Source organism: Synchiropus splendidus, chromosome 1, assembly GCF_027744825.2.
Source record: "Synchiropus splendidus isolate RoL2022-P1 chromosome 1, RoL_Sspl_1.0, whole genome shotgun sequence".
Lineage (NCBI taxonomy): Eukaryota > Metazoa > Chordata > Actinopteri > Syngnathiformes > Callionymidae > Synchiropus > Synchiropus splendidus.
The window spans coordinates 12,865,662-12,889,449 of NC_071334.1; the positions used below are offsets into that span (position 1 = coordinate 12,865,662).

General features: G+C 44.9%; 2 protein-coding genes across 4 annotated transcripts; one reads left to right on the plus strand and one right to left on the minus strand.

Moving 5' to 3' along the window:
• The first annotated feature begins 1,054 nt into the window (after positions 1 to 1,054).
• LOC128757007 (uncharacterized) lies at positions 1,055 to 17,293 on the plus strand. 2 transcript variants are annotated; one of them, XM_053861966.1, is made up of 4 exons: positions 1,055 to 2,388; positions 10,168 to 11,186; positions 13,532 to 13,655; positions 17,095 to 17,293. In XM_053861966.1, exons 1-2 carry the CDS (start codon positions 1,339 to 1,341, stop codon positions 11,065 to 11,067), a joined length of 1,950 nt encoding a protein of 649 aa, XP_053717941.1. In that variant the 5' UTR covers positions 1,055 to 1,338; the 3' UTR covers positions 11,068 to 11,186; positions 13,532 to 13,655; positions 17,095 to 17,293. The 2 variants fall into 2 exon arrangements, with proteins under 2 accessions (XP_053717941.1, XP_053717950.1); XM_053861975.1 differs by lacking the exon at positions 13,532 to 13,655.
• Positions 2,887 to 22,810, minus strand: mydgf (myeloid-derived growth factor). Of its 2 annotated transcripts, XM_053861988.1 has the most exons (7): positions 22,592 to 22,810; positions 21,608 to 21,658; positions 21,468 to 21,529; positions 21,155 to 21,236; positions 16,878 to 16,950; positions 15,352 to 15,427; positions 2,887 to 5,624 (listed from the first exon to the last, which is right to left on the minus strand). In XM_053861988.1, exons 1-7 carry the CDS (start codon positions 22,721 to 22,723, stop codon positions 5,588 to 5,590), a joined length of 513 nt encoding a protein of 170 aa, XP_053717963.1. In that variant the 5' UTR covers positions 22,724 to 22,810; the 3' UTR covers positions 2,887 to 5,587. The 2 variants fall into 2 exon arrangements, with proteins under 2 accessions (XP_053717963.1, XP_053717971.1); XM_053861996.1 differs by lacking the exon at positions 2,887 to 5,624 and having other exon boundaries at positions 14,756 to 15,427.
• Positions 22,811 to 23,788: the final 978 nt, after the last annotated feature.

Here is a 23,788-nt window from a genome sequence, read left to right on the forward strand (position 1 = left end):
TGTCATATTCTAACAGGACACTGACGAGTCTGCTGACTATCGCCGTGACAGACGCTTTGACTGTCTCTCAGCGGAGTGACAGCAAAACTGTCAGGTTTTTTTTTTTTTTTTTATTGTATCGCTGCGCTGCCATCTTTTGCTGCCAAAAAAAAAGGAGGGACCCCACCAGTGAGTGAGGTGGCATGGAGGCTTGTCACACCGGTGAAATCTAATCCAGACAGCCCACAATTTCCATTTGTAAGAGCAGCCCAGAAAATAGCAGCTGTCCCTGTGTAATTGGAACAAATGTGAAGTTAAAGCAGAGATAGGACGAGGAGAAACAGGCAGGATGTTGTGGTGCGGTGGTGTTTGCTGACAGAATGAGCCGGTGGAGCCACATGCAGCCGGCTGTTTGCAGCTGGGCAGCTTAGTTCCTATCAAACTGCTGATCTCTGATCCTGTAGGTCGCAATTACGCCTCCCCCCCCACCCCCTACACTTTTCCTCCTCCATCCTTTTCCGGCTGCCATCCTCTACACTTTGAAACCCCTCTGGTATAGTAAGCAGCATTTAATTGTGAAGGGGCTGAGCTGTGGAAGGAGTAATCAGATGAAAAAGAGGAGGCGAGGGGGGGCATCACGTGGGTACACACTGGCTAACCGGGGGATTAATATTGCTGCTGCTGCCTTGATTGAAGTTCAACTGCTCTCCTTCCCGGGGTGAGGGAGAGGAGAGTGATGAAAAGAGAAGAGTGAGAAAGAGTTGCAATGACAGAAGGGGCTCCTCAGATGACAGCGGAGGGTAAGAGGGAGGCAGAGGAGAGGGATGTAGAGTTAGAGCACTGAGAGGGAGTGGGAGGAAGAAAGGATGGGAGGCAGTGCAGCGCAGTGCGGGGGGAGAGGCGGGAGGAGAGAGAGAGAGATGTAGAGACAGGAAACCTCCTTTGCTACTAAACCAGAGCGACGCAGGCAGACGAAGGGAGCCGACCAAGACGGAGAGGCCCAGCGCGGGGCGCCGGGCTCCACAGCACTTCAGCCAAGAGTCGGGTGGGAGTGTTGGGGGGGGGTCACCGGCACAGGCGAGGGTGGGGGGGGGGCAGAAAAGAGGGAATGGAAGAGTGATAAAATCCGAGTCAGGCTTCCACAGGATGAGGGGAGGGGGCGAGTTGGACCGATAAAAGTTTTGGAAACACTGGCAGAGGAAGAAGGAAGCTGCAGAGGTTCCATATCAGCCTGCAAGAGTCGGTGTTGATGGAAAAAGTCGGAGGCTGTTTGCGTGAAAAGAGGGGGAAGCTGCGTCCTCCTGCTCCTTCTGCTTCTGCTTCTCTGCTCGGCGATGCTGCTGGACATCATCCATCACCATGTTCTCTGACAGCAGAGCGCCTGGGGAGCACAGAGGCTTCAAGCCTCCTCACTTCATCCCATGGCTGCGCAGCACTCTGAAGCCCCACCACGGCAGCGACCTGGGGCTCAACGGAGCTCACAAATCCAACTCGGAGCTCCCCAACAACCTGACCCCGCCGGAGAAACCCCGTGGGATCGGAATCTTCTCTCTGCAGGGAAAAAAGCTGAAAAAGACAGAGAGCCGTTGCAATGGCATGGGGATGTCGAGGATGCTGCCGGTGGTGCTCAGAGGGCATCATATTCTGCCGGGGAGTCTGGGGAAACAGAGGGAGGAAAGTCCTGTCAAGGATACGGAACTGAACCATGATCCCAAAGGAGAGGAACTGGATAAGAGCTCCACGTCTGAGCCTGCCAAGCACGCGTCTGAAGCAGAGCCCAACAACCACCTGAGCATCGTTCACACTCAGCATGACGGAACCACGGGATCCATCAGGAAATACGGCCCGCTGGTGCCGCCCCCGTCGATTCCTGCTCCACCGCTATTTGGCGAGGAGACAGAGTGTAACACACCTGTTGTTGTGTGCATGGAGGACAGACGGAGGAAAGTGTGGGACTACTCCAGCCACACGATTCACCAAAGAGACCTACATTCATCCAGCTGGCTGAGTTCAGACTCTCAGGGACGACTGGACCGGCAGCACCGGGTCAAATCCAGCTTCAGCACCATCAGCAGAGCATCACACAGCCAAAGAGACCTGAGGGTGCCGAGGGATCCACCTGTGGAGGCGTTCAATGGCCCGCTCAGTGGAGTCCTCTTCTCCACAGAGGTGCACCACAGAGGCCTGGGATTCACCACCACCGTCCGAGGTCCGAGAAAACCCCGACCCAGTTCGCAGCACATCACAGCACGGGACCAAAATCCCAGCTGGAGCAAAGGCAACAGCAGCACAGAGAGGAGGAAACCTGGCTGCGACGTGAAAGAGGTGCGGGACCAGATTAAGAGGGTCATGGTTAATCTGGAGCAAGTTTTGTCGGCACTGAGGAGCGTTCAGCAAGAAATGAAAGAGGTATGAAACATTTCCATCCACCAGACCCTCATCTCACCTGTCAAACATGATGATAGAACCAACTCTGTCTTCTCCTTCATTCATCTCCAAACTCCCATCAAAATTCAACTGAGGAAACCATGTCAACACTTTTGTCCATCAGGTCTGCAGCTCTTGCATCCATATCCTTCCCCTAGTGTCACTTTCCTAAACAGTGCATGAGAATTCAAAGCTATAAATAACAGAGTGGTTACGGCTCATTTATGTGATGCTCTCAGAAGATCCAGAGATGATGCAGCGCCGTGACATTAGTCAAAACAGTTGCTGCTCTGGCATCACCCTCTGTTCTCTCATCGCTCCCCTCCTCGTGGACAGATGCTGCTCAAGGCACAGCTGGATAGCGACCGACGCTTTTCATAATCCATTTATGTCGGAGAGTCGCTGGCCTCCCTCTTTTAGGCAAAAAGTGGCTCATAAATCTGCATCCCGCGACGCTGGGGCTGCATCTCTGTGGTCACTGATAAACCCGAGCTGAGGCTGGTAAATCAACCCGAAGAACTACAGGAAGACGATTCATTTCAAAGCCACACTTTGTTATTCAGCTGCAACTTCTTAAATAAGTAAGGAAGGCGGAGCTGCGTGAAGTCGTCTCGACGACGCTTCTTCATTTAGTCGCTGCTTTCACGGCACGAGTGAGCAAAACACAGTCAGGAGACGAAGCAGGAAGAGACGATAAATCTGGTTATAATAAGTGCTGAGGAGAAAAATAACCAGAGGGAAGTGCAAGTGAAGCGTTTTGTCTTGATGCCAGGTAATCTTCACACATCAGGTTGTGCTAATGCAAAAGGTGAGAGCTTGTAAAACACCGTGAGAGTGTTGGCAGCAATTAGTCTCTGGACTGTATTAGAGGCAAATAACTCATGAAGAAGTGGCAGCTGAGAGGCTTCGTGAGGCACGAGTGCTTCAAGTTTCTCCAAAAAGGTGAGAAGTAAAACCTCTGCAGGCCAACTTACATCGTGACCTATACCATTACATCATAAAAGTATGAGCACATGATCTTGTGTTTCAGGCCTTTTGGCTGCCACGGCTGCAAATCATGTCGGGTGCTCTCAGCCTGGTGTGGTCGATAGCAGCAGGCCGGTCATTCCCCAATCCATTGAACTTTTCTGGTACTTTTCAATCAATAACAGCTTTAACTTTTTTAAGAAAAGTTGGATAATTTTTCAGTCGGAATTGACCTTCAGCGGCAATTGATTCATCCCGTCCACTTTGTTCTTGATCATGTCTATTCTTTCCATGGAGTGCAGTGCTTCTCTTTTATTTTCCCAACAATGTGCCACCACTGTAAATAGTATCATTTGTCTATAAAATTATCATAGGTACACCACTGCATAACATTCTATCCTTCTTAACATTACTGAAAAGAATAAAGAAGGTGATATAGATCAACTTGTGCAATTACACTTTACCCAAGTACTGAAAAAAAGCATGTTCCAAGGTCACATGCGCCCCCACTGGCATTGCTCCACGCCACCCCAGGGGGACCTGCCCCACTATTTGAGAAGGACTGATGTAGTGGAAGCTGACCACTGCGGGCAGGTCTGTCTGCACAGGGATGGAGTTTGGCACATGCTCAATATGCTTAGGTTGAGTCAATGGTGGTTCTGATTCAAAACATCCTTTCTTGTGTCTGGTTCGGATTCCAGAGCTCAGAAACGGTTTCATCTGCTTTAAATATGGCCACAAAAGATGCCCTGTTTAGGTGAAATTGACTTTCAAGTATGGTAAGATTGATATGCTTCAGAGTTTGCTGCCTGTGAATCTGTGAAAAGGGGTTTTTGACTTTTGGAATAAGGCTTATTTCCAGATATTTCCAACTCATTGCCTTGTGACACAGTAAAAGCTACCCATCTAAATATACTCATCTGAATATTTTCCTTTCACCTTCCTACAGTTTTCAATGATTCATACAACTTCAGTTTGAACTCACCATAACAGAGTCCAGATTGGGGTCACCAACAGGGGTCAAAGGGTCACCCGCAGATGACACGAGACTAGCCTGAAAGCCTGTTCATGTATTCTTTTTAAGAACCATCTAATAATTTTATGTTTCTGATCTTATTCAATCATTGTGAACTGTTGTAAAGAACCGATAACATGAACAGAGTCTCAGATCAATGTACTTTCAGTTCTTACTTCACTGATAGTTGCACTTCGGGTCTCTCAGTGCTTTCGTAGTACCGTGCAGATTCAAAAAGTTTGCTGACCACCGGTCTCATTCATACTGTTTTTGGCTGTGAAGTACAACACACAGTAGTCAATGATGAAAAATGATAGAAGATTAAAAAAATCATAAGGAAGTCACACTGGACTAATGCTCGTATTATTGGAGGAAATTTTGCAACACATATCCTCCTGCATTTTCATTGCTGCCGACTTGAACATGGAACGGAATACAGTCAGTCTATAAGTGAGCTGACTGAGAAACAATGCAACAAAGGCAGCGATTTCAGAATTTATTGCACTGATGAGTGTAAAAATTCTAGATTTAAATCGTGAAAAGTAAATGAGTTTCACTCATCTGTGACTTCTCTCAAGTGGAAACCTTAGTTCTGCATAAGAACGTGAAATTCTACGTGCAGAAGCCATAAATGTGTGCTGTATATGTTGCAGGACCAGCCAAACTAGGGGCAAAAGGTGTGACTTATCATCCAGAAAATACAGTACATGGGTAAGGAAGAAAGTATAATGCGAACCTGAGGCTGTCTGTGGAGTCAGACCCAGTTGCTGTGTTGTTGTTGGCTGACAGAAGACTCGGGAGAGCGAGGTTAAATTAACAGACGGGAACGGAGAAACCAAGGGCGTCGACACCAGAAGTGGAGCGAGGAACACAAAACACGTAGGGAGAGGGTCAAAACTTAGAACAGTAAACAGGCGAATACTTAACTCAAGGCAGACTAAGGGGGACAACGAAAATTAACTCATTCTGAAATTAACTCACAAGGCCCAATAAAACACACGCACGATCTAAGACGAGAAACAGCGAGGAGAATGAAACTAAGGAGACAGCTGAAAAGGAACTCAAGCACGCACACAATTTACAAAGATTCAGGGAAATACATGAGAGACTGGAGTCCCAGGAGAGTTAGCCGTAGGAACGTGAAGTAACCATCTGGTGACACGAGCTGGACCCAAGGTGTTGACATCCAGGGAAGCTTGATTAGTTTAGCTGATTGATGCCAGTGTTGCTCTCGATGCTGGAGGAAAACAAGGAAACGGAAACACTGAACAAAACCAGAAATAACAAAATAAAAGCACAAGAGAAGCAAACAGAACAGAGGCGCTGGGTGGAGGTAGGAGGAGAGACCCGTACTCACTCCGGCCAATACAGACAGCAATATAAATCATTTGCTCCAATAATAGTTATAACACATCAATGAAAGGGTCATGAAAGGAACACATGAAAACAAAAGTAAAGAAAATAAGTTGTAAACGTGATGATGCAAAGTCAGTGATAAATGAATGAACAGTGAAGAGCTGCAGTATGAATGAAAGTCTATGCACAAATGTAAAATAGAAAACGGCATCGCAACAGCCAGATGATCCAGAAACAACGCCCACCTCTGTTCTCCAGTGTTAAATAATAAGTTAGGTAAAGCAAAGCCGCCATCAGGACGACACTGGAACCTAAAGGGGTCAGAAACATTGTTTTTTTTTTGTTAATAAACACTCCAGAGATTTGCTGCCTGAATTCCGGGGCCTCTGCTCTTTTATCTCCTGTGATTCCTGACATTAACAAGCAGCAGAGAGCCAAAGTCACCAGCCGCGCACACATGAGGCGTACTTCAAAGTAACACGCCACGCCGCCGCTGACGGAGATGCGTGCGCACGGAACAGAAAACAGGTCATCTTTTCACATCAGCAAGGATGTTGTTGAACACGGAGGACTAAACAATAACTCATCCGATCCGGCGGGGGCCACGGATTTATCCGTGCACATGAAGCAGGTGGAGAGAGAGGTCAAACATTTTCCCCAGTGTAATTTTCTCCAATCTCTCCATCCCACACATGAGCGTGTGTGTGTGTGTGCGTGTAACGTGGACACTAATGCCTTCCCAGTGCTGCATCCATTTAAATAAATGTATGCTGATGTGCACTCCATCTTTGATTCATCGTAGCCAAAGATATTTTAAGGACAATTTATGTCACGTTTTTTCTTGAAATCTGAATTGGAATGATGTGATTACTGCGGAGTTTGTGGGACATACTCGGGAATGAAGATTGTTTTTCTGCAATTGTTGACTGTGGAACGTTTATCTTCAATAGCTTATCCTGACAGGGTCAAAGAGGACAGGAGCTGATCCCTGCTTCTCCGCAAAGGACGCTGCAACATTTGCATGCACAAACATGTGTGAACTCCAAATGCATTTTGCTGTGCTGGGGAAATGAATTTAAACATTGTAATAATTGTTGTGGGGGCTGCAGCTACTACTGTTTTAGCAACTTGAAATTGTTACTCTAGACTGGTCCGGCATGTCGCTGTCCGATCAAGCTGAGGTTGGCTCCATCCCCTTCATCCACCCCAACTAACTTGTTCGCCACAATGCCAAGAATTATTGACTCTTTTTTTGTTCCACTATCTTGTTGGTGTCCAAGGTTTGGTTCTCCATGGTCTGCCTCTTTGACCAGGTCAGTTTTTAAGGTCTCACCATTGTTATTGACTGTTGAACGAAATGGGAAGGGTCCACAGATCCAAAAGATCAGGGGCCAATTTAAAAAAAAAAAAAAAGGAACGTGAGTCTCCCAGGAGGAGCTTGTGCTTGAGGAAATAAGAAGTCTTCACCAGAGGTGCGCAGATAGCAGGATTCTCCAGGCAACACGTGAAACAAAAGATCTCAAACAAAGGTCTTGACTGTCCGAGGCATGAAATGACACTTCTAACTTAAGTTGAATTTACAAGTGAGCTCTCAGCAACAGGTTCTCACTTCTCACATGTCAAATATTTTCAAGTGTTTCAGTTGGGTTTCAACTGAAACAAGCAAGGCTTGAAGGCTGATTTCGGCATCAACATTGATGCTAGTCCACTTGAAAGTGGTCGCAATTTGACACTTTGGCCGTGAGAATATGTTGGTTGCCCTTAGTCTGCAGTCACTGAACTGCATTCATGAAATACTATTGAAAATCTTTTTAGTAATTTATTGAAGGAGCTGTGATGACTGTGACTTGGATCAAAATAAGAACACAGTTAAGTTTCATGAATTAAAAAAAAGCGAGGTTCGACCTCAAAACGAAGAGTAAGAATCATGCTATGGACGGAACATCCCATCAAATACTTTCTCAGTTCTCTGGGTACTTTTTCTTCCCGTAGATTTAAATCTTACTTTCAAATGGAGCTTGCTAGGAGTGTTGTCTTTTATCTTTATTAAATTATTTTGTTTGATGTTGAAAACGTGTCCACATCAGAAAGAATGTATTTCACTGCTGAAGAGTTGGCGCCTTCATTAATCCTGAACAAATTACAGATGCGGCTAGTACTTCCTTTACATTATACATACATCTTATGCAGTGTAAAAGAATTGTTTTGCTGATGTTGATGATGGTTGTTAAATATTAAATATTAACTCATGCTTGGTTTTGGTTTATGAAAATGTGTAGCAGAAATACGGAAACATATGTCTCTCCAGGTCTCCCCTGGAGGGTTGCCACAAGCCCCCCACCCCCCTCTGCTGTGCATCAACGTCGGTCTCACCGTTCCTCTTCATGTCCTCTTTTATCACATCCCTGAATCCTCATCCTCTGCCCGATACTTGCAATACACAGGGTTGAATGGGTCCAGCTTGCAGTGAGATGATTTTGTTTTGGTGGCACCCCAGTTAAAGCAACTTACACTTGTAGCCCCGTAATGCACTGCAACAGTTAAAGCTCTTACACATGAGTGAAGAGTTCAATTCAATTTGTATTCCAGCTTAAACAGCCTGATAACATTTTTAGTTTTGCTGCGGTTTTGCTGTATCTTTTGTCGTGGATTTCCACTTCTCAATTGAAAAAAGTTCTGTACACTCAACTCAAGTTAGGTTTTCCAACCAGCCTGTGAACTGTGGGATGGTCCCAAACAACCCTTTGTTTACTTTTGTATCCTGCTGCGACATATTAACTGTACGATGACCTTCACTGCCGAACCTCTTCAGGCCTGACCAGGACTTTACAATAACTTGCGTGGCTCAATCGAAATCACTCACCGTCTTCAAATCCTGAATCCAAATCCAAAAAAAGATACCAGTGTTCTGTTCTCAGCCTTGTCTGCACTGATGACAACACCCTGTTTCACGATCCATTCTTACACATAAACTCTAATGTTGATCATATCTATCCATCACCTTCCTGTGTTCAAGACAGTAATTTTCCGCGTGAAGAGGAGAGTCTAAGTTAGAGATGGGAAAAGTCCGGGCTGTGATAAGTGATGGTGTAGGACGTCAGATGATGGATGGAGGGGAAATGAAAGATGAACCACTCCATTGAATCAGGGATTAAAATGACTTTACACTGACCAGGACCTTGTGGATGTATGTCAGGGTGCCATGCTGGATTAATGGGTGAAACCAAATGCAGACCAAAATAGAAGGTAGAAGGCAAAAGGGTTCTTAAATCATCAGGAAGAACGAGTCGGTCAAGAGGGGCAGTTCACACTGTCCTCGTCGGTGGGCGCGGTACCAGCCGCTGTTCCTCCAAGCTACTGATCCGAAAAGATCTCGTACTTTAGGATTCCAGTCACACAACCAATGATCACACGGATATGCTCTAGGTGATGTCCGGATTATCCCAGATTACAGGTTCTCCATCACCTCTTACCACAAATAAAACATCAAAATCAATTTCAGCATCAAACTTTTTTTATTATTATTGTACTATTATCAATAATAGTCACAATTCATTTGTACAATTATGAGCATGAGTTCCTCAAATTTGTTTTTTAATTTCTTTATTTCCAAATAAGTAGGGGGTGTAACAGTAAACAAAAGCTCTGGTTGGACACATTTTTGGTGCAGCAGTCTTTTCAAATACCAGCAGCTACATCATCAGCACATGCTTCACATATTTACCAGCTGGATTACTCACTGTTGAAGTCTCGACATCACTAGGAATCTTCCTGCCTGCGTTGTTTTGTGGTGGTTGCTATGTCGCTTGCTCTCTGCTGTTTGCTTCCGTGTGGCAGCACATACAGTATTAAAGCACATTGGTTCTGTGTGGACTCAATTGTACCAGGATGAAGGCCATGCACCGAAACAGCCCACAATTCTACATTTTAATCTGACGGAACTGTGACGATACATTAGTAATATTGTATTCCAGCCATGTCTGGTCTAAAACACTTCTTCTTCAAAAAATGATTGGGAAGGAATAAAAAGACATAATCACGGCTGAGTATTTGAAGCATTGCTGACATGCGTGCTATTTCATTCTGGAGGCTTTTCTGTGGCGCACAAGTGCTGCTTCATTGTTCAACAGCAGCGCAGCTTCAAAACTGTCAGGGGGCCGATCAGAGATTTTAGTTCGAGGCTCTAAATGACTTCAGCTTTGCCTTCACATGTCGCAGATAAGATCTTCAATTTCCCAAAGACAATTCCGGTTTGTGTCTCTGGTATTCTATAATCATAAAAACAAAAGGATTTGAGGCATCTGTTGACCTCAATATATGACATCATAGAAAGCTCATCTCAGACCTTCAGTGCAGCTTAGTCTTGAGCTTAATATTCATCATCAGCTGCATTTAATCCTCCACCTTTGCTCTCTGTTATCTAGGTGGTGCAGCAGATAGACAATCTGACTTCCTCCATCGATCTGGACGAGGAGGAGCAGCAGTGGCCGGGAGGAGGCGACAGCAGCTCCGGTGAGGAGGCGGTGTGTCCCGACAGCCATCGACCTTCCGCACCTGAGCCGGGAGCTGTCGCCACGCTCCAGAGACGTGACTTGACCAGGAGTCGATCTCCTCCAAACATCCTGCTCTGCCCCGTGACCTCTGGACTGTCGTTAGAGAGGAGTCAAGGTCTTCGCTTCACCTGTCGCCTGGGCGGGTCCCCCAGAATGGGAAGGTCCCTTCCGTTCGCTAATAGTTCTCATTCATCTGCTTCAACTGTCAAAAACCCGTCCCTTCTTCAAAATCTAACTTCTCATGAGCCCATGGTGTCCACCCAAAGAAGCCTCCCGGTTCGCCCGCCCACTCCAGGACTGTCCCCGCTGACAGTGAACCTCCAGCGCCCCAATAGCCCAGGCTCGCAACCCCACTCCTCTGAGGTGTCACCATCGATCTTAGCGCCCCCATCCTCCGGTCAATCTCCAAACCATCCTCCACCCCCTGCCCTCAGCCCGTCTGTCATCATAGAGACCCCCCAAGATGATCACCAGTCCTCACCCTCCCTACCCAGAGGTCCATCCGCCAGCTGCCCACCCAGCGCCACACAGTCACTGTTGAACATGACCCAGCAAAGACGATCCCACTCAGCCGGGCCTGCTCAGAGATCCAGGCAGGTGTGCCCCAAACCCACGGACACCAACAAACCTGCGGCAGCACCCGGCCGCAGAGGGAGGAGACCTCCACCTTACCCACACCACCGACTCTCTGAACCCACCAAGACAGAGAAGGAGCCCCGCAAAGCTCCCCCATACCCCGAGAAAAGAAGACTGCTCTCAACCACGGTGTGAGACGTGGTGGCTGGAGAGAAGGACTTCCGAGAGGAACTGCTGGAGAACCAGCCACGGGTGGAGAGTGAGGGCGGCTCGCCTTTGTGGAGCTGTAGCATCCGCCGTTGACTAAATGAGCGGTGAGTATGTCGAGAAAAGCCGTCTGTTCCTGCTAACAACAAAGGGCAGCTCAACATCTGTCAGGGTTAATGTTGGGGAAAGAGACAAACACAGTGGACCCAGACACTCTTGGAGAGTGGTTTACAGACAGGATCCAATTAGACACAGAAATTATGAAATGTCTGGTTTTGCATAGTTATAAAAGAGAAAGTGAGAGAGCAGAGGCTGCTTTTACAAGAGGCGGCTGATAAACACTGTGGCAGAGCAGCTCTTGTAATGTGAGTGATGGAGGCAGGCTGGAGGAAAGTGAGCAGCTTTGACCTGAGCGGGTCACTAGCATCACGGCCGGCAGCACGTCAGGAGAGATGGGGGGCAGCTGGCCACTCCTTGGATCCTTCACTGGGCCCCTGGTGTTTCAGAAATTCTATCTACTCTGCTGCCTCTGGTTTGACCGACCTGGTCACATTCTCCATCTGTTCCTCTCCAAATGTCGGGAGAATCAGAGAGAGGGAAGTCGGGTTACAGAAATGAAGCTTGGTAAATTGATGCTGTGGCCATTTTCATTGGAATGCTGAGGTTCGTCGCTCCCGGACACTTGAGCGGGCTTGACCCTTCTGAAACATGGAATGCATAAAACTGCTTTCATTTTGGCCCCTTACAGATCAATCATATGACCACTGTTCAGTTATTAACTGATGTGGTCATCTTGATCAAGCAGCAGAAGTCGGTGTCTCCTTCCTTTTAGTGCTTTGTGATGCCGGTGTTGGCTTAAATACAAGTGTGTTGAACTTCACTTTGCAAAGCATCGTTTTGCAGAGAACAGAGAGGAGAGAGAGACTGGACAAATAAGATACCCAAAGTGCTGCTCCATGGTAATGATAACCTTCAACCAAGTCAGTCGTAATTTTGCGCAATATTAAGAATTAAATGAATTTGCTGTTGGGAGGGACAGTGCCACCTCTGCATGCACAATATGCAACAATTTTCTATTATTTTCTTCTGCTCATATCTTGCTTTTCTTTCAGCTCTGTATTTTCAGTAAAAAGCGAAATAGGGAACTTTTCAAATCAGGTATAAAATAAAGGAGGACAGACAGATGCACAATAAGGTTAAAAAGGCTAAAAAAAAACCCCAAACATTACTATTATTATTTTTGTATAAATAAACGCTGGCTTCAGCTTTGGATAATAAAGTAGCACTGTTTTTGCGTAACAAATATCTGCGCATGCATGTGCAGTGGCAGCTTGACAGCTCCGTGCTGACAACAGCGAAAGTGATCTTGTGTGGGTTAATCGGTGAGTAAACATCTGCGCTGACACCAGATGCGATGTGTCGAACGTTCAGCTGACATCGTCAAAGTGGCTCAGACATTGAGGGAGAAGGTAGCTGAGGAGTTTGCTTCAGACTCATTACTCACCGGGGAACCCGTGGCCCCGGTGGGAGCGCGTGGGAGGTTCTCAGCGTTTACATGATCTGGTTGTTTTAAGTGTTTCTCCACTGCCGCTCCCCTCAGACGTTTCCTCCATCAAACATTTACATTAGCTCTTTTTCGGCTTCTTGCAGAAAAACCGTTCTCCAACCGCCATGTTTAACCGCCACGAGGACGAGCGAGATTACTGGTTTGCACTTGGCTTAACATAACAGAAGTAAATCCCCCGACTATATATCTCTATAAGCCCCAAAGATCAACAATATATACATTCCCATATGTAGTACAGGATTAAAGTGGATCCTCCCTGCAAAGACCTTTCCTGTGGAACCCAAGGAAAAACAATGGAAGCTCTTTATCTCATGGAAACATTTATCCCAGGATGATGCATGATAATTGAGTTTGCTGATGGAAAGCACTGTCAATGGAGGCTTTGGCAGGACCCGGCCCTTAAGGTGTTGTTGGACAAGATCAGGGTTCTTTGTCGAGGGCTGTCCAACCCCCAACAGTTACGATCGGGCCTTCTTTATTGGGTTTTATCTGTTCTGAGGAGGCGTGAAGATCTTGCAGGGTAGGAAACGCGTGAATAAACGTGACGTGAGGTTGCGTGAGGAGGAAGTGTTTAAACTCAGCTTTACATTCCGCCGTTTTCACGCAGACGTCACGGGCACCAAAAAAAAGCGCGGGTGGCCTCAGTCTGACAGCAACGGGAATATTTAACGCTGCGTCACACGCAGCCCGGTCTCTCCTCATTTCATGCTCTTCTAACAAGGCTGTGGGAGGCTCAGTCAGATTATGACTGACACAACAAGATAAAAGACAGAATTCACTGTTTCTTTACTCAGACACCCACCACAAATCACCACGGAGCTTTGCAGTCAACAGGTCCCAATTGAAAATGTACCTAAAAGCTCTTTGTCTTTTATCTCCGATGAGATTTGGCACTTGGGATGCACTACCTCCTGTCGGGGCCTGAGAGGGACACAAGCATCACCCCCCCTCCTGCGACAGTCCCCTCCCCACGAGAAAGAGAGCGGACCCCTACCCCAGAACAAACAAGGTACGATTCTCTGGAGCTTTACCAGAAGCCTGCATGTCTGAGGCAGGTGGATGTGAGGAAGAGGCAAGGAGCTAAAATAATCATGAGCTTCAACAGCCCTGCACATGAGGCCGAAGCATTATTCCCCACTCTCCCTAGAACTGAGACCTCAAAGCTCCGACAAGGGCAGGACAGTGGGTACAGTGGTTAGTTTCGCTGCCTCAAAATTAGACGGCTCAAATCCCACTGGGACTGTTCTCTGTGGAGTTTGCATATTCGCTGTGCTTGTCTCTGCTTTTTTCTGGGCTTCTGCGGTTTTCACCGCAGGCCGAAAACATGTGGGCCATGGAGACGTCTTTACCAGATTCTTAAATGCCCTAACGGGTCAGACAGACCTTCCACTTCCAAGCGGCTTTGTTTTCTATGCCTCCAGTTCAATCTCCAAATTGTTCTCTGTGGCAATTCTCCCGCCCACGGTTCAATAAATAGGACAATTAGCATCTACTACTCCAAGTGACACTCATTTTCTCCTTTTACAATCGTCTCCAAGTCTTTCCTCCACCTCATATTGTGAAAATGAAAGAAAATGATACATAAAATAAGAATAAAATGTGATGTGAAATTAAGCACTTTAAAAAAATAACTAATAAAAAATAAAAACTAATAATTAGAATTCAAATAACTATGAATATGAAAAAAAAGTCCTATTTATTGCTCCAAAATTCACATAACTGCAGCCAAGAGTATGGCAGAGTATGATGATAATTTTTATCATCATTTAATAATGTTCAAATTCCAAACAGAAACCCACCACTTATATCTTAGGTCTTTATAAATTGAATGCTGCTAATAGGCGATACTCATTGTTACAGTCATTTTTGTCCCTCGAAAAAAGAAAAAAGTTATTTTAAAAAATTCCTTGACAAAAAGTGCCTTGATATCATACTGTTGTGTACAGATATTAGCCACTTTAAAAGATCTTCCAGATTTTATGAATTCCATGGAGAATATTTAAAATGAATATAAAATTGAAGAATATCAATCATCAAATATGACTTGACTACACTTTATGTTATGCTATTTTGTGTTGTTGCTGGCACACGACAGTCGACTCATATCAATGAAAATGGAACAAATGTATTGATGTCAAATCCACCGCAAAAAAAACCCAACAAAGTCAACAACTGTTTTTTTTTTGGAAAGATCAATTACACGATTCATTTATTTGAGAAAATGCGATGAAGAGCACAGCTGGGTAGCTGACAGCAGCGTGAGCTGGATGGAAGCATAATTGTTTGAGTGATGACACTGAGGATTACTCACTTTCATCTGGATTAAAGACACGGATAAGCTCCAACCAGCACTAAATATGCCATCCATACTCCACCCCTCCCCTCCCCCAGACATCGATCCTCCATACATTTACTCTTCCCCCGTATGGATTACTCAGTTAATTTGCAGGGAGATCCTTCCTCCTGTGGAGACTTTCAGCCTGACTTCATGTGCTCCGGTGCCAAGCAGCAAATTCCCAGCTGAACTTTTCACGTTCACAACTCACAGTTTATGTAATGACCTGACATTTAGCGCGTTCCCCAGACACATCGCCGTTACAACCCTACTTAAATGTTTGCTTGTCGCTCGGGAGGAAACTCTCCCGACTCCATCCTTCATCAAGAGGAGCTGCGGCCGCTCGGACATTGGAGTCTCTGACACTTACAGCTCGTCGTGCCGCGTCCGTCCGATGAGTACCAGCTTGGAGAGTTGAGCGTTGAACTTCCCCACCGTGCCTGTGACTGCAGGAGGAACGAGAGACAGACACCGGTGAATGGCAGCAGCTGGATGGAGAAGTCGGTCTGCAGAGTCAGCAGTTTTTGGCTAATTTAAAGCTGCAAAGTTAAGGCAGCAGAGAGCTCCGCTGACTGGTGACAAATCTACAGCAGTCGTGATTCAAAAAGTTCAAAAACTCCTGTGTAAACAACTTCTTTACATACGTAATAGCTGGACCTAGTATAGTGAACAAACCTTTCTAAACTAGTTGAAGGAGGGCGTTGTTCATTTGTGCTAACAACTTGAACTACATTATGTGTTTAACATCAGACAATCAGAAACCGTATCATTCGGGTGGGGTTTAAAAATGGATCTCATGAATTTGCAATTTGATAATGGATTAATAACGCTTTAATGCTTTGCACCAGAATGAATGCATTTAAGGTAAATCTGTACACATAAGCGCCGACCATCCAGGAACTCTCTGCTGCATAAAGTGCACACATTGAAACTGTTGAAATTGTGCAAAGTTCATTTTGACTGTTTAGGCTATGACGTCACACTGTATAGCATGGTGCACTGAAAAACCTCATTTTAAATGATTTTTTTACTTTTAATAACTCAAAATGAAGTCTCATCTCCCTGACATGCATTCATACATGTTGCACATTATTTTTTTTGTCTACTTCCATTCGCTCGCTCTCTTTTTTCCGCTATTGTCGTCCTTTAATTTGAGGGCAGAAATAACCAGATCCATCTTTTACCGATTTGAAATTCCTGTTATCAGGCGGCACATGGCGTCCCCTGTCTGCTCCCAACGGCACCTGTCAATTGGCAGGCAAGTGGGATGCGTCGTGAACGGCTCCAATTTGCAACAGACCATTTTCTGAGTCCTTTCTCAACCAGCAATTTGTTGATTTGGACGGCACAGATCAATCAAGGAGTCCTCACCACCCACAACCCTGTCAGCGGTCTCCACCCATGTGCCACTCGCGATCACTGCTGATCATAGCCAAAACACAAACGTCCCACAATAACTGTATTCTTGGAGGCAGACAGCGTGAGAATCCACCCCAATGTGGAGAGTCTGCTGAGTCACTGCTCACGTCACATGATGTCTAATTTATTTACAATCACGCCTTCACTCATGTGTGTCCCTGATGTCCCCATAACTCATAACAGGAAGTGACCCCCCGGTGGTGTCATCTGTTAGCGTGAAGCGGCGCGTCTGGATTGAAAGCCTCTTGCGGACTGGAGGCAGTCACAGCGTCCTGTTGTCAAACGTTGCTAATCAGTGTGGAAGTGAAGCCCCACTGGGAAAATGTGCAGAAACCCAACAAGAAAAATGCATAATGCTTTGGGGACAAAATTAAAAAAAAAACACTCACAGCTTCTATAGATGGAAAGCAGCAGGGAAACGGCAAAGTAAGTGAGAGAAGGACAACGGCAAAAGAACGGAGGGCTGAGTGCACTCACCTGTAGAGTCTCTGACTGTGAACTCCTCTTCCTTCAGAGCGACGTCGCTCTGCCCTGCTGCTGCCGCCGCCGACTGGAAGCAGCGGGGAAAGGAACAATGAGGCAGACATGTTGAGGATGTGGGAGTGTGTGAGGGGAAGGTCGAAGAGATATTGTTGTTTGTTGGTATCACTGTCACTTCATTCAGCAACCCTTTTTTTCCCTCTATGTCTGGCAGGTCACAGCGCCGCCGCTGCAGGAATCCCCGGCTAATGACCGGGTGTCAGGACTGTCCTTGCTGCGGGACGGCCGACAATTTGCCTCACTGCCCTGACAACCACATCAGAGGTGCACTAAGTGGCTGGCCTCGCTCGGAGCCCAGATATTAACCTTCCAGGGGTCAAATACATAATAAATAAATAAAAGTTTTCATATTTCCTCCATGAATGTTATTGTTTTTTCCCCCCCCCATTCTTCATACAGAGGAGAGGGGACTGAAATGATCAGTAGCACATGACAAGGTTTCCATGGCGACACAAGCAACGGTCAAGGAGACACACTGAAAAGAAATAGGCAAATTGCAAGTGGAGGCGTTTTATTCTCCTCACAAGTCAGACACATTCGTCGATAAAGTTCCTCTCGATGACGTCTGCTCCGGTCTAAATTTTTTTTTTTCCCCATTGAACTTTTCCCTCTTGAATGTTCAATGAAGATGTTAATAGTGATCGACTGAGTGGTTTCTGGCTTCAGGTCCGTCGGCACAGAAGAACAAGTATAATTACGAGCTACTTCTCTAAATCCTGTTAGATCAAGGACACCTCTCAGACAAGAGCAGCATTTATATTCACAGACGTCTCCGCTCGGCAAATGATTTGGTAAATGACGGTTTGAATCACGACCAGTTGACAGGATACCCAGCTGAGGAGAAGACGGTAAAGGTGAGCTGTTTTTTTTTTTTTTTTGAAGGAATGACACAAGTTCGGGTCATGTGGGACAGTAGTCAGATCAATTATACTGGTTCTCCTCTAGATCTATGCAGACCCCATTACTCCTTGTGAACACAACTGACTAGAGTAGGGACAGACAGTAGACATCGTCATCCAGAACACCAGTCTTAGCCAGATAATATATAATAAAAAGGCAATTCTCCTAACCAGATTTTTCCACGCAGCCAGGTGTAAACTGGGCAAACCTTTTCATATCACTTCCAAACAATAATCCATGCTCCATCTCAAAGGCCCTCTTTACACAAAAGCATATGCATGGTGTTTGTAAACAGATATCAGAAAAGAGAAGCATGTCTGGGTGTAAAAGCTCCACAAACATGTTTTGATTCCATTAGATATCTATTATTTTGACACATTATTCATCATGCCAGTTGTGCAATAGCATAGTCGGTTCTAAAGATGAAATCCGCATGAAGCAACAGATATCTATATTTGGAGTGTAATGAATTTCGAACTGTAGCCTCAGGCAACCTTCTGAGCAGCTGACAGACAGGCAATGACACCGTGACCGTAAATGACTACAGATATATTTCAAAGCCATATTGAATTTTAAACAACAAAGAGACCAACAGGCAAACAAGAACTAGAAAATCTCATAAACTTCAATCGGTCAAATCGGCCGCCTAGGCCACCTAGTGTGCAGCATATCATACTGCAAGGTAGTGCGTCCTGCTTGGCCATAAAATTACGAAAATAAAACGAAAACTGAAAAGTCAATTCTTTCCAACGCCGATGAATTAAATACATTCTCCTGGCAGACCATAAGTAGCCATAAGTAGAATTTAACAACAAGGTGGGGCAAGCGTAGAAACCCATGGAAGGCTGGCTGGATCTCAGAAATCTTGTCATGTATAAATCTAATCTAATCCTGCATTGACCCTCCAACCATGAAATGTAATCCCAGCGTCGTACCCCCAGAACACAGACCCTAGAGTTGATGTAGAAGAGGTTCCCACTAATGTTGGTGATTTCTTATGGAATCATTCACTGCATTGGGTGATTTCCCTTTTGGCCCCAAACTGTATCTTTCTCACCTGAGAACCATGTTCTACGTCTGACTTTCATCACAGTCTTTTTCCCGATCGAGATTTAAATTACAAACTCATAATCACATTTAATACTTTCAATCTTATTATTAAAGCCCATCCCACTTTGTTGTAATGCTTACCTACAATGCCTGCAAAATGGCATTACATTTTTTTAAACTCCGCCATTACATTAGTGTGGTGGGGAGGGGACTCTTATCTGAATCACTTTGCTGGGCAGTTGCTTGGCTGCAGGCAACATCATCTACTTTATATATTCATTTGTAGCCAGCTGTGCACAGCTTTTATTTGGGAGATTAGAGTGGCGACAATATGACAGACGGCTTTGTGAGACACGCCAGAAGTGAAGTGGTGGTAATGAAGACTACTTACAGAGAAGAAAATAGGTTTAGATGATCGACATTCTCCACTGGTGAATGAGTGAATCCTAATTACACACCACAAAGCTCCACAGGAGCTGAAGCCGGTTTAGTACTTGCTATCGAACAAGCTGCCTAGCAGCTCCAGTGGTCTGTTAGGGTTTCAGTGTGCAATGTAAACATTTTTTTCCAGGACAAACAAAAGCATGATGCTTCAAAATGAGTCTGCAGGTTAGCAAAATCCTGACACGCTACATGGGTGGTTCTTCCTTCGCCGCTGGTTATGCAAAACTGCTCATCACCTGTGAGTTTCACTTTGATTTCCAGGGACATTTATGCAGACTCGTCGAAAACTTGAAATGTATTCAGCGTTTGGGAGAGGCTTTCATCTTGGCGCACAGAGGAAGTATAAAGCATCTGCAGGAATATCACCAGAGCAAACACACAACAGTTTGTCTTTGTTAGGCATTAAAGTCCTGCGAGCTTTCTGCTGTCCGACACCAACTCAGCTCCCACTAATCACGCAGCAGGAGAAAGAGCTGAGGAGCCCAAAGTGAGCACAGGCAGAGTCACATTCTCCCGTGCAGTTCCGCATTCAGTTGTGGAGACACTACGCTCCTAATTATATGCAGATTTTGTCACATTAAATATTTGCGGTGCACACAAACCTCTATTGGAAATGGAAAATTACCTCTTTGCACCTTTAACATTGTAGATAAAACTCTCTTCAGTCATGACTGCAGACTGCATTCCTTTCAAATTGGATTCCCCCCAAGTGTGAAGCAGCAGCAAGTATGAGGACTTTCTCAACAAGATATTAACTCAAATAGTGAGAGAAAAGTCCTCTTCCAAACCAAGCCTGTTTTTTACAGTAAATATCAAAAGTATAATGTAGCGATCTTTAAGCTAAAATAAGGAATCAACACGAGTGGTTGTCTTATATCACTACCACTATTGACACAACACAGCAACACTATGTGCCACACACAAACACACCCACACCCGCACCCGCACCCGCACCCACACACGCGCACCCACACACGCGCACCCACACACGCGCACCCACACACGCGCACCCACACACGCACACCCGCACACGCACCCGCACACGCACGCACACACGCAGCGTGACGATCTGTGATCGACATTTTGGGCGGCTGATGCTATTGTTGTTGTAACCGGAATAATCAACTTCAATATGTCTATTGCGACTTTTAAACTTAACATATGGAAGCGATGAGAGAGTATCTTTTTTTCTCAAGATTCTGAGAATGAAGAAAAAATTAGGTGCACGTTTCTCACACAGGGAAAAGAGCATCAGTGAACATCCATCACGCCAGGAACGCAGCCACCTCCCATTAAAATGGTGAAAAAAATGACAATACCCCCTGAATTGTTTTAGGTCTACTGACTATAGCAAGCAGTTAAGTGAATGAAAGAAAGAAGAGGGGAGCACCAAAGGTAATAATCCAACTCCAACCATGCATTAAACCCTAAGGGGGTTAGACTTATGTCATCCCATTTTGGAGAGGATTTTTTAGGGTCCCTCATAAGACATAATAAAATTGATATGATGACCCTCTGACCCCTAAAATGAAAGTTGCAAACCCCTCAACTCAAATTATTATTTAACAGAGATGTGCCTGGTAATATTATTCGAAAAAAAGAGGCATAGAAATGTGGTTTGTCACATCAGGCAAAACAATGCAGTAGAAGGCTATAATTTAAATATTTCTTTTACTTTATAGTTTCTCAAAACATTTGTGTAGAGACAAAAAACAATATATGTACATTATTAATGGCCATTTGAACGCAGGAAATATAAAAATATATATGACATGCTTCTTGCGTAACAATGCAAAACGGTATGTGCGTTTCATACTCACATAAGCGTGGGCATATTCAAGTTTGGCTCCCGTAAGCTCTGCTTTGAACTGAGTGAAGAACAGGTAGGATTTTCCCAGAGGCCTGAGGGGAAAGAGAAAAAAAGACACTGACAAATATAGTAACAAACATACTTGAACAAGGGTGGACATGGGCGCAGATTAATTTCCCATGTCGTCTCCTCTGTCATGATGGGATGAATTAAAAAGGACAGAGGCAGAAACAGATGGTTGAGATTTATACTGTGTGTGTGTGTGTGTGTGTGTGTGTGTGTGTGTGTGTGTGTGTGTGTGTGTGTGTGTGTGTCCGACTCACCTCCAGATCGAGCATGAAAAGAACCTGTCATCATCACTGAGGCCTACGCTCATCAGCCATTGCTGTTTGGAACAGGTGTACAGAAGTGTTAAGGCACCCATCTCACCCAAAGTACATAAGAACTGGACATAGACACTGACCTCATTGGTCCCTCCTTGAGAAGCATAGGTGAAGGAGCACTCATATCCCCTCTGAGGAGATACGCCACATTAAAATTATAACTGCAAGTACTGCAAAGAGTAAATAACAGTCATCGCTGAATAATTCAACTTCAATGAATGAGAGCTGTGCTGTGTCAGATGACAGACATTCTAAAACATCTGGCAAGCTCCACCACAACCCCCTTAGTATTAGCAAGGATTTAAAGTCGTGCTGCAAGCCAACAGAATCTATTAAGTAATTAATTTATTTCTCTGCTGATCCGAAACCGTACAGGGTCACGGGGCGTTGAAGTAAATCCTATATGACATTTTGGAAACAGGGGAGGAACAGCCTGGAGAGGTCACCAGACTATTTCAAAACAGTTGGACAACCACTCACAATTTGGCAGCCAGTAGCATTGCAATTGTAGACTCCATTAATTTAGAGTAAAAGGAATGTGCAATATTGGAAAAATAAGTGCAGAAGTTAAGACATTAACTGACAGAATCTGATAGTCACTGTCCAATCAGATTATACTCACTCAATATATCTCGCAAGTATTAGTAATACTGTGCTACAGTCGTGTAACAGAGCAGAACAATATAGTTACGTACAATATATTTTACTAGACAAAATACAGTAAATGAATAAGTTAATAGGTCACAACCGCCTCCTCATGAAAGCGTATATGAAAAGTAATACAAGTTGGGAGTACTGTATCGCGTAAAAGTAGCAATGAATTCGAGTACGAAATGCAGAGTAAATACAGTACAATAAAACAAAAGACGCAGTGTGTATGGGCCAATGAACGAAGCCGCTGTGGCAGCAACGTGTCACCCTCCCATTGGTCTCGACGTCATCAAACGCTTACAGCAAATAGTCGACTTTAAAAAAATAAGCCGCAATAAACAACTTTATTTCCGCTTTAAGACAGTTGTGTTTTTGGAACAACACCGCTGGTATCAAGTGTTGTCTCGACTTACGATGCGCTGGGCGAATGTGTGCACGTCTCCGCCTGGTTTCACGTTAAACTCCACAGTCTTTGTTTGATCCGAGGACGCAGACACCGGCACCAGAGCCGACAGTGACAAAACTAGCAAAGTCGATAGATACATATTACAAGACTAGGCTGCTCTTTCCACCTCTTCCTGGTTGTTGTGCTGTGCCCGATCAAAGCGCTCGGTTTGGTGACGTCACGTCGATTGTTGATGACGTCCAATGATGGGCGCTCTTCCTATTTATTGATAATATTGCAATTGCACTATTTCCACAGTGTATGGCTTTTCAACACGGAAACCATTTTCGATATACACAACAAAGTACCTACACGCAACGTATGGGGACAGTGAAGTCTGACAGTTTTTCTCTCAAAGTAATTTGAGAACGACTTCTCTCTGTATCTGTAACGTCATTGAAGTACCGCGTGTGGCCACGTGATGTCGCGCTCATTACATTTAACAACCGCGCCATGAATAATCGCAGTCAAACAACCCGCGTTGCTGTTTTGATGGAAACCTTCCAGCGTTTACGCAACTTAACCGGACTCAACTTTACCGCACCATGTCTGTTCAACATGGAATCGTTTACCACTGTTTACAAGGACCATAAATGTGCGAACTTTACTAATACACGCATAAGTTCTAGATTTTTTTTCTGGCAACTATTTTTTTGTTTTATTGCTGTTAAAGACAAAATGTTTGACAAAACTGTCCCTGATTCTCTGCCCACTTCCTCACAGTCTCTCCACAATGTAAAGTGACCTGCAGCCAGACAGGAACACATGTTCTTGATTTCTGCATACATGTGTGATGTGTACCAGTTTACTTACATGTCTGTGGATAACGTGTGAACTTTTGATGTAACTAAGTCAAGAAAACACTGCACTTTCAACGACCTGGTTAAAGTCAATGTTCACAAAGATTTCTTGGATTTTCTTAACCACAGGGTTTCACTTAATATTCAGCCCCATTCTCCTTTGTCTTATGAAATGATATCATAAGACAAAAAAAACAAACAGATATTTTCATCGTTGATCGATAGTGCCTGACCATACGAGCATGTAATATTTCTACAGTTGTAACTTGATGGAGGGTGAAACCCCCTCTCAAACTTGGACAGTCTATTTCACTTTCTTCATCTATAAATAACACTAAGACAAGGGGACCAGACGTCCTGTTGCA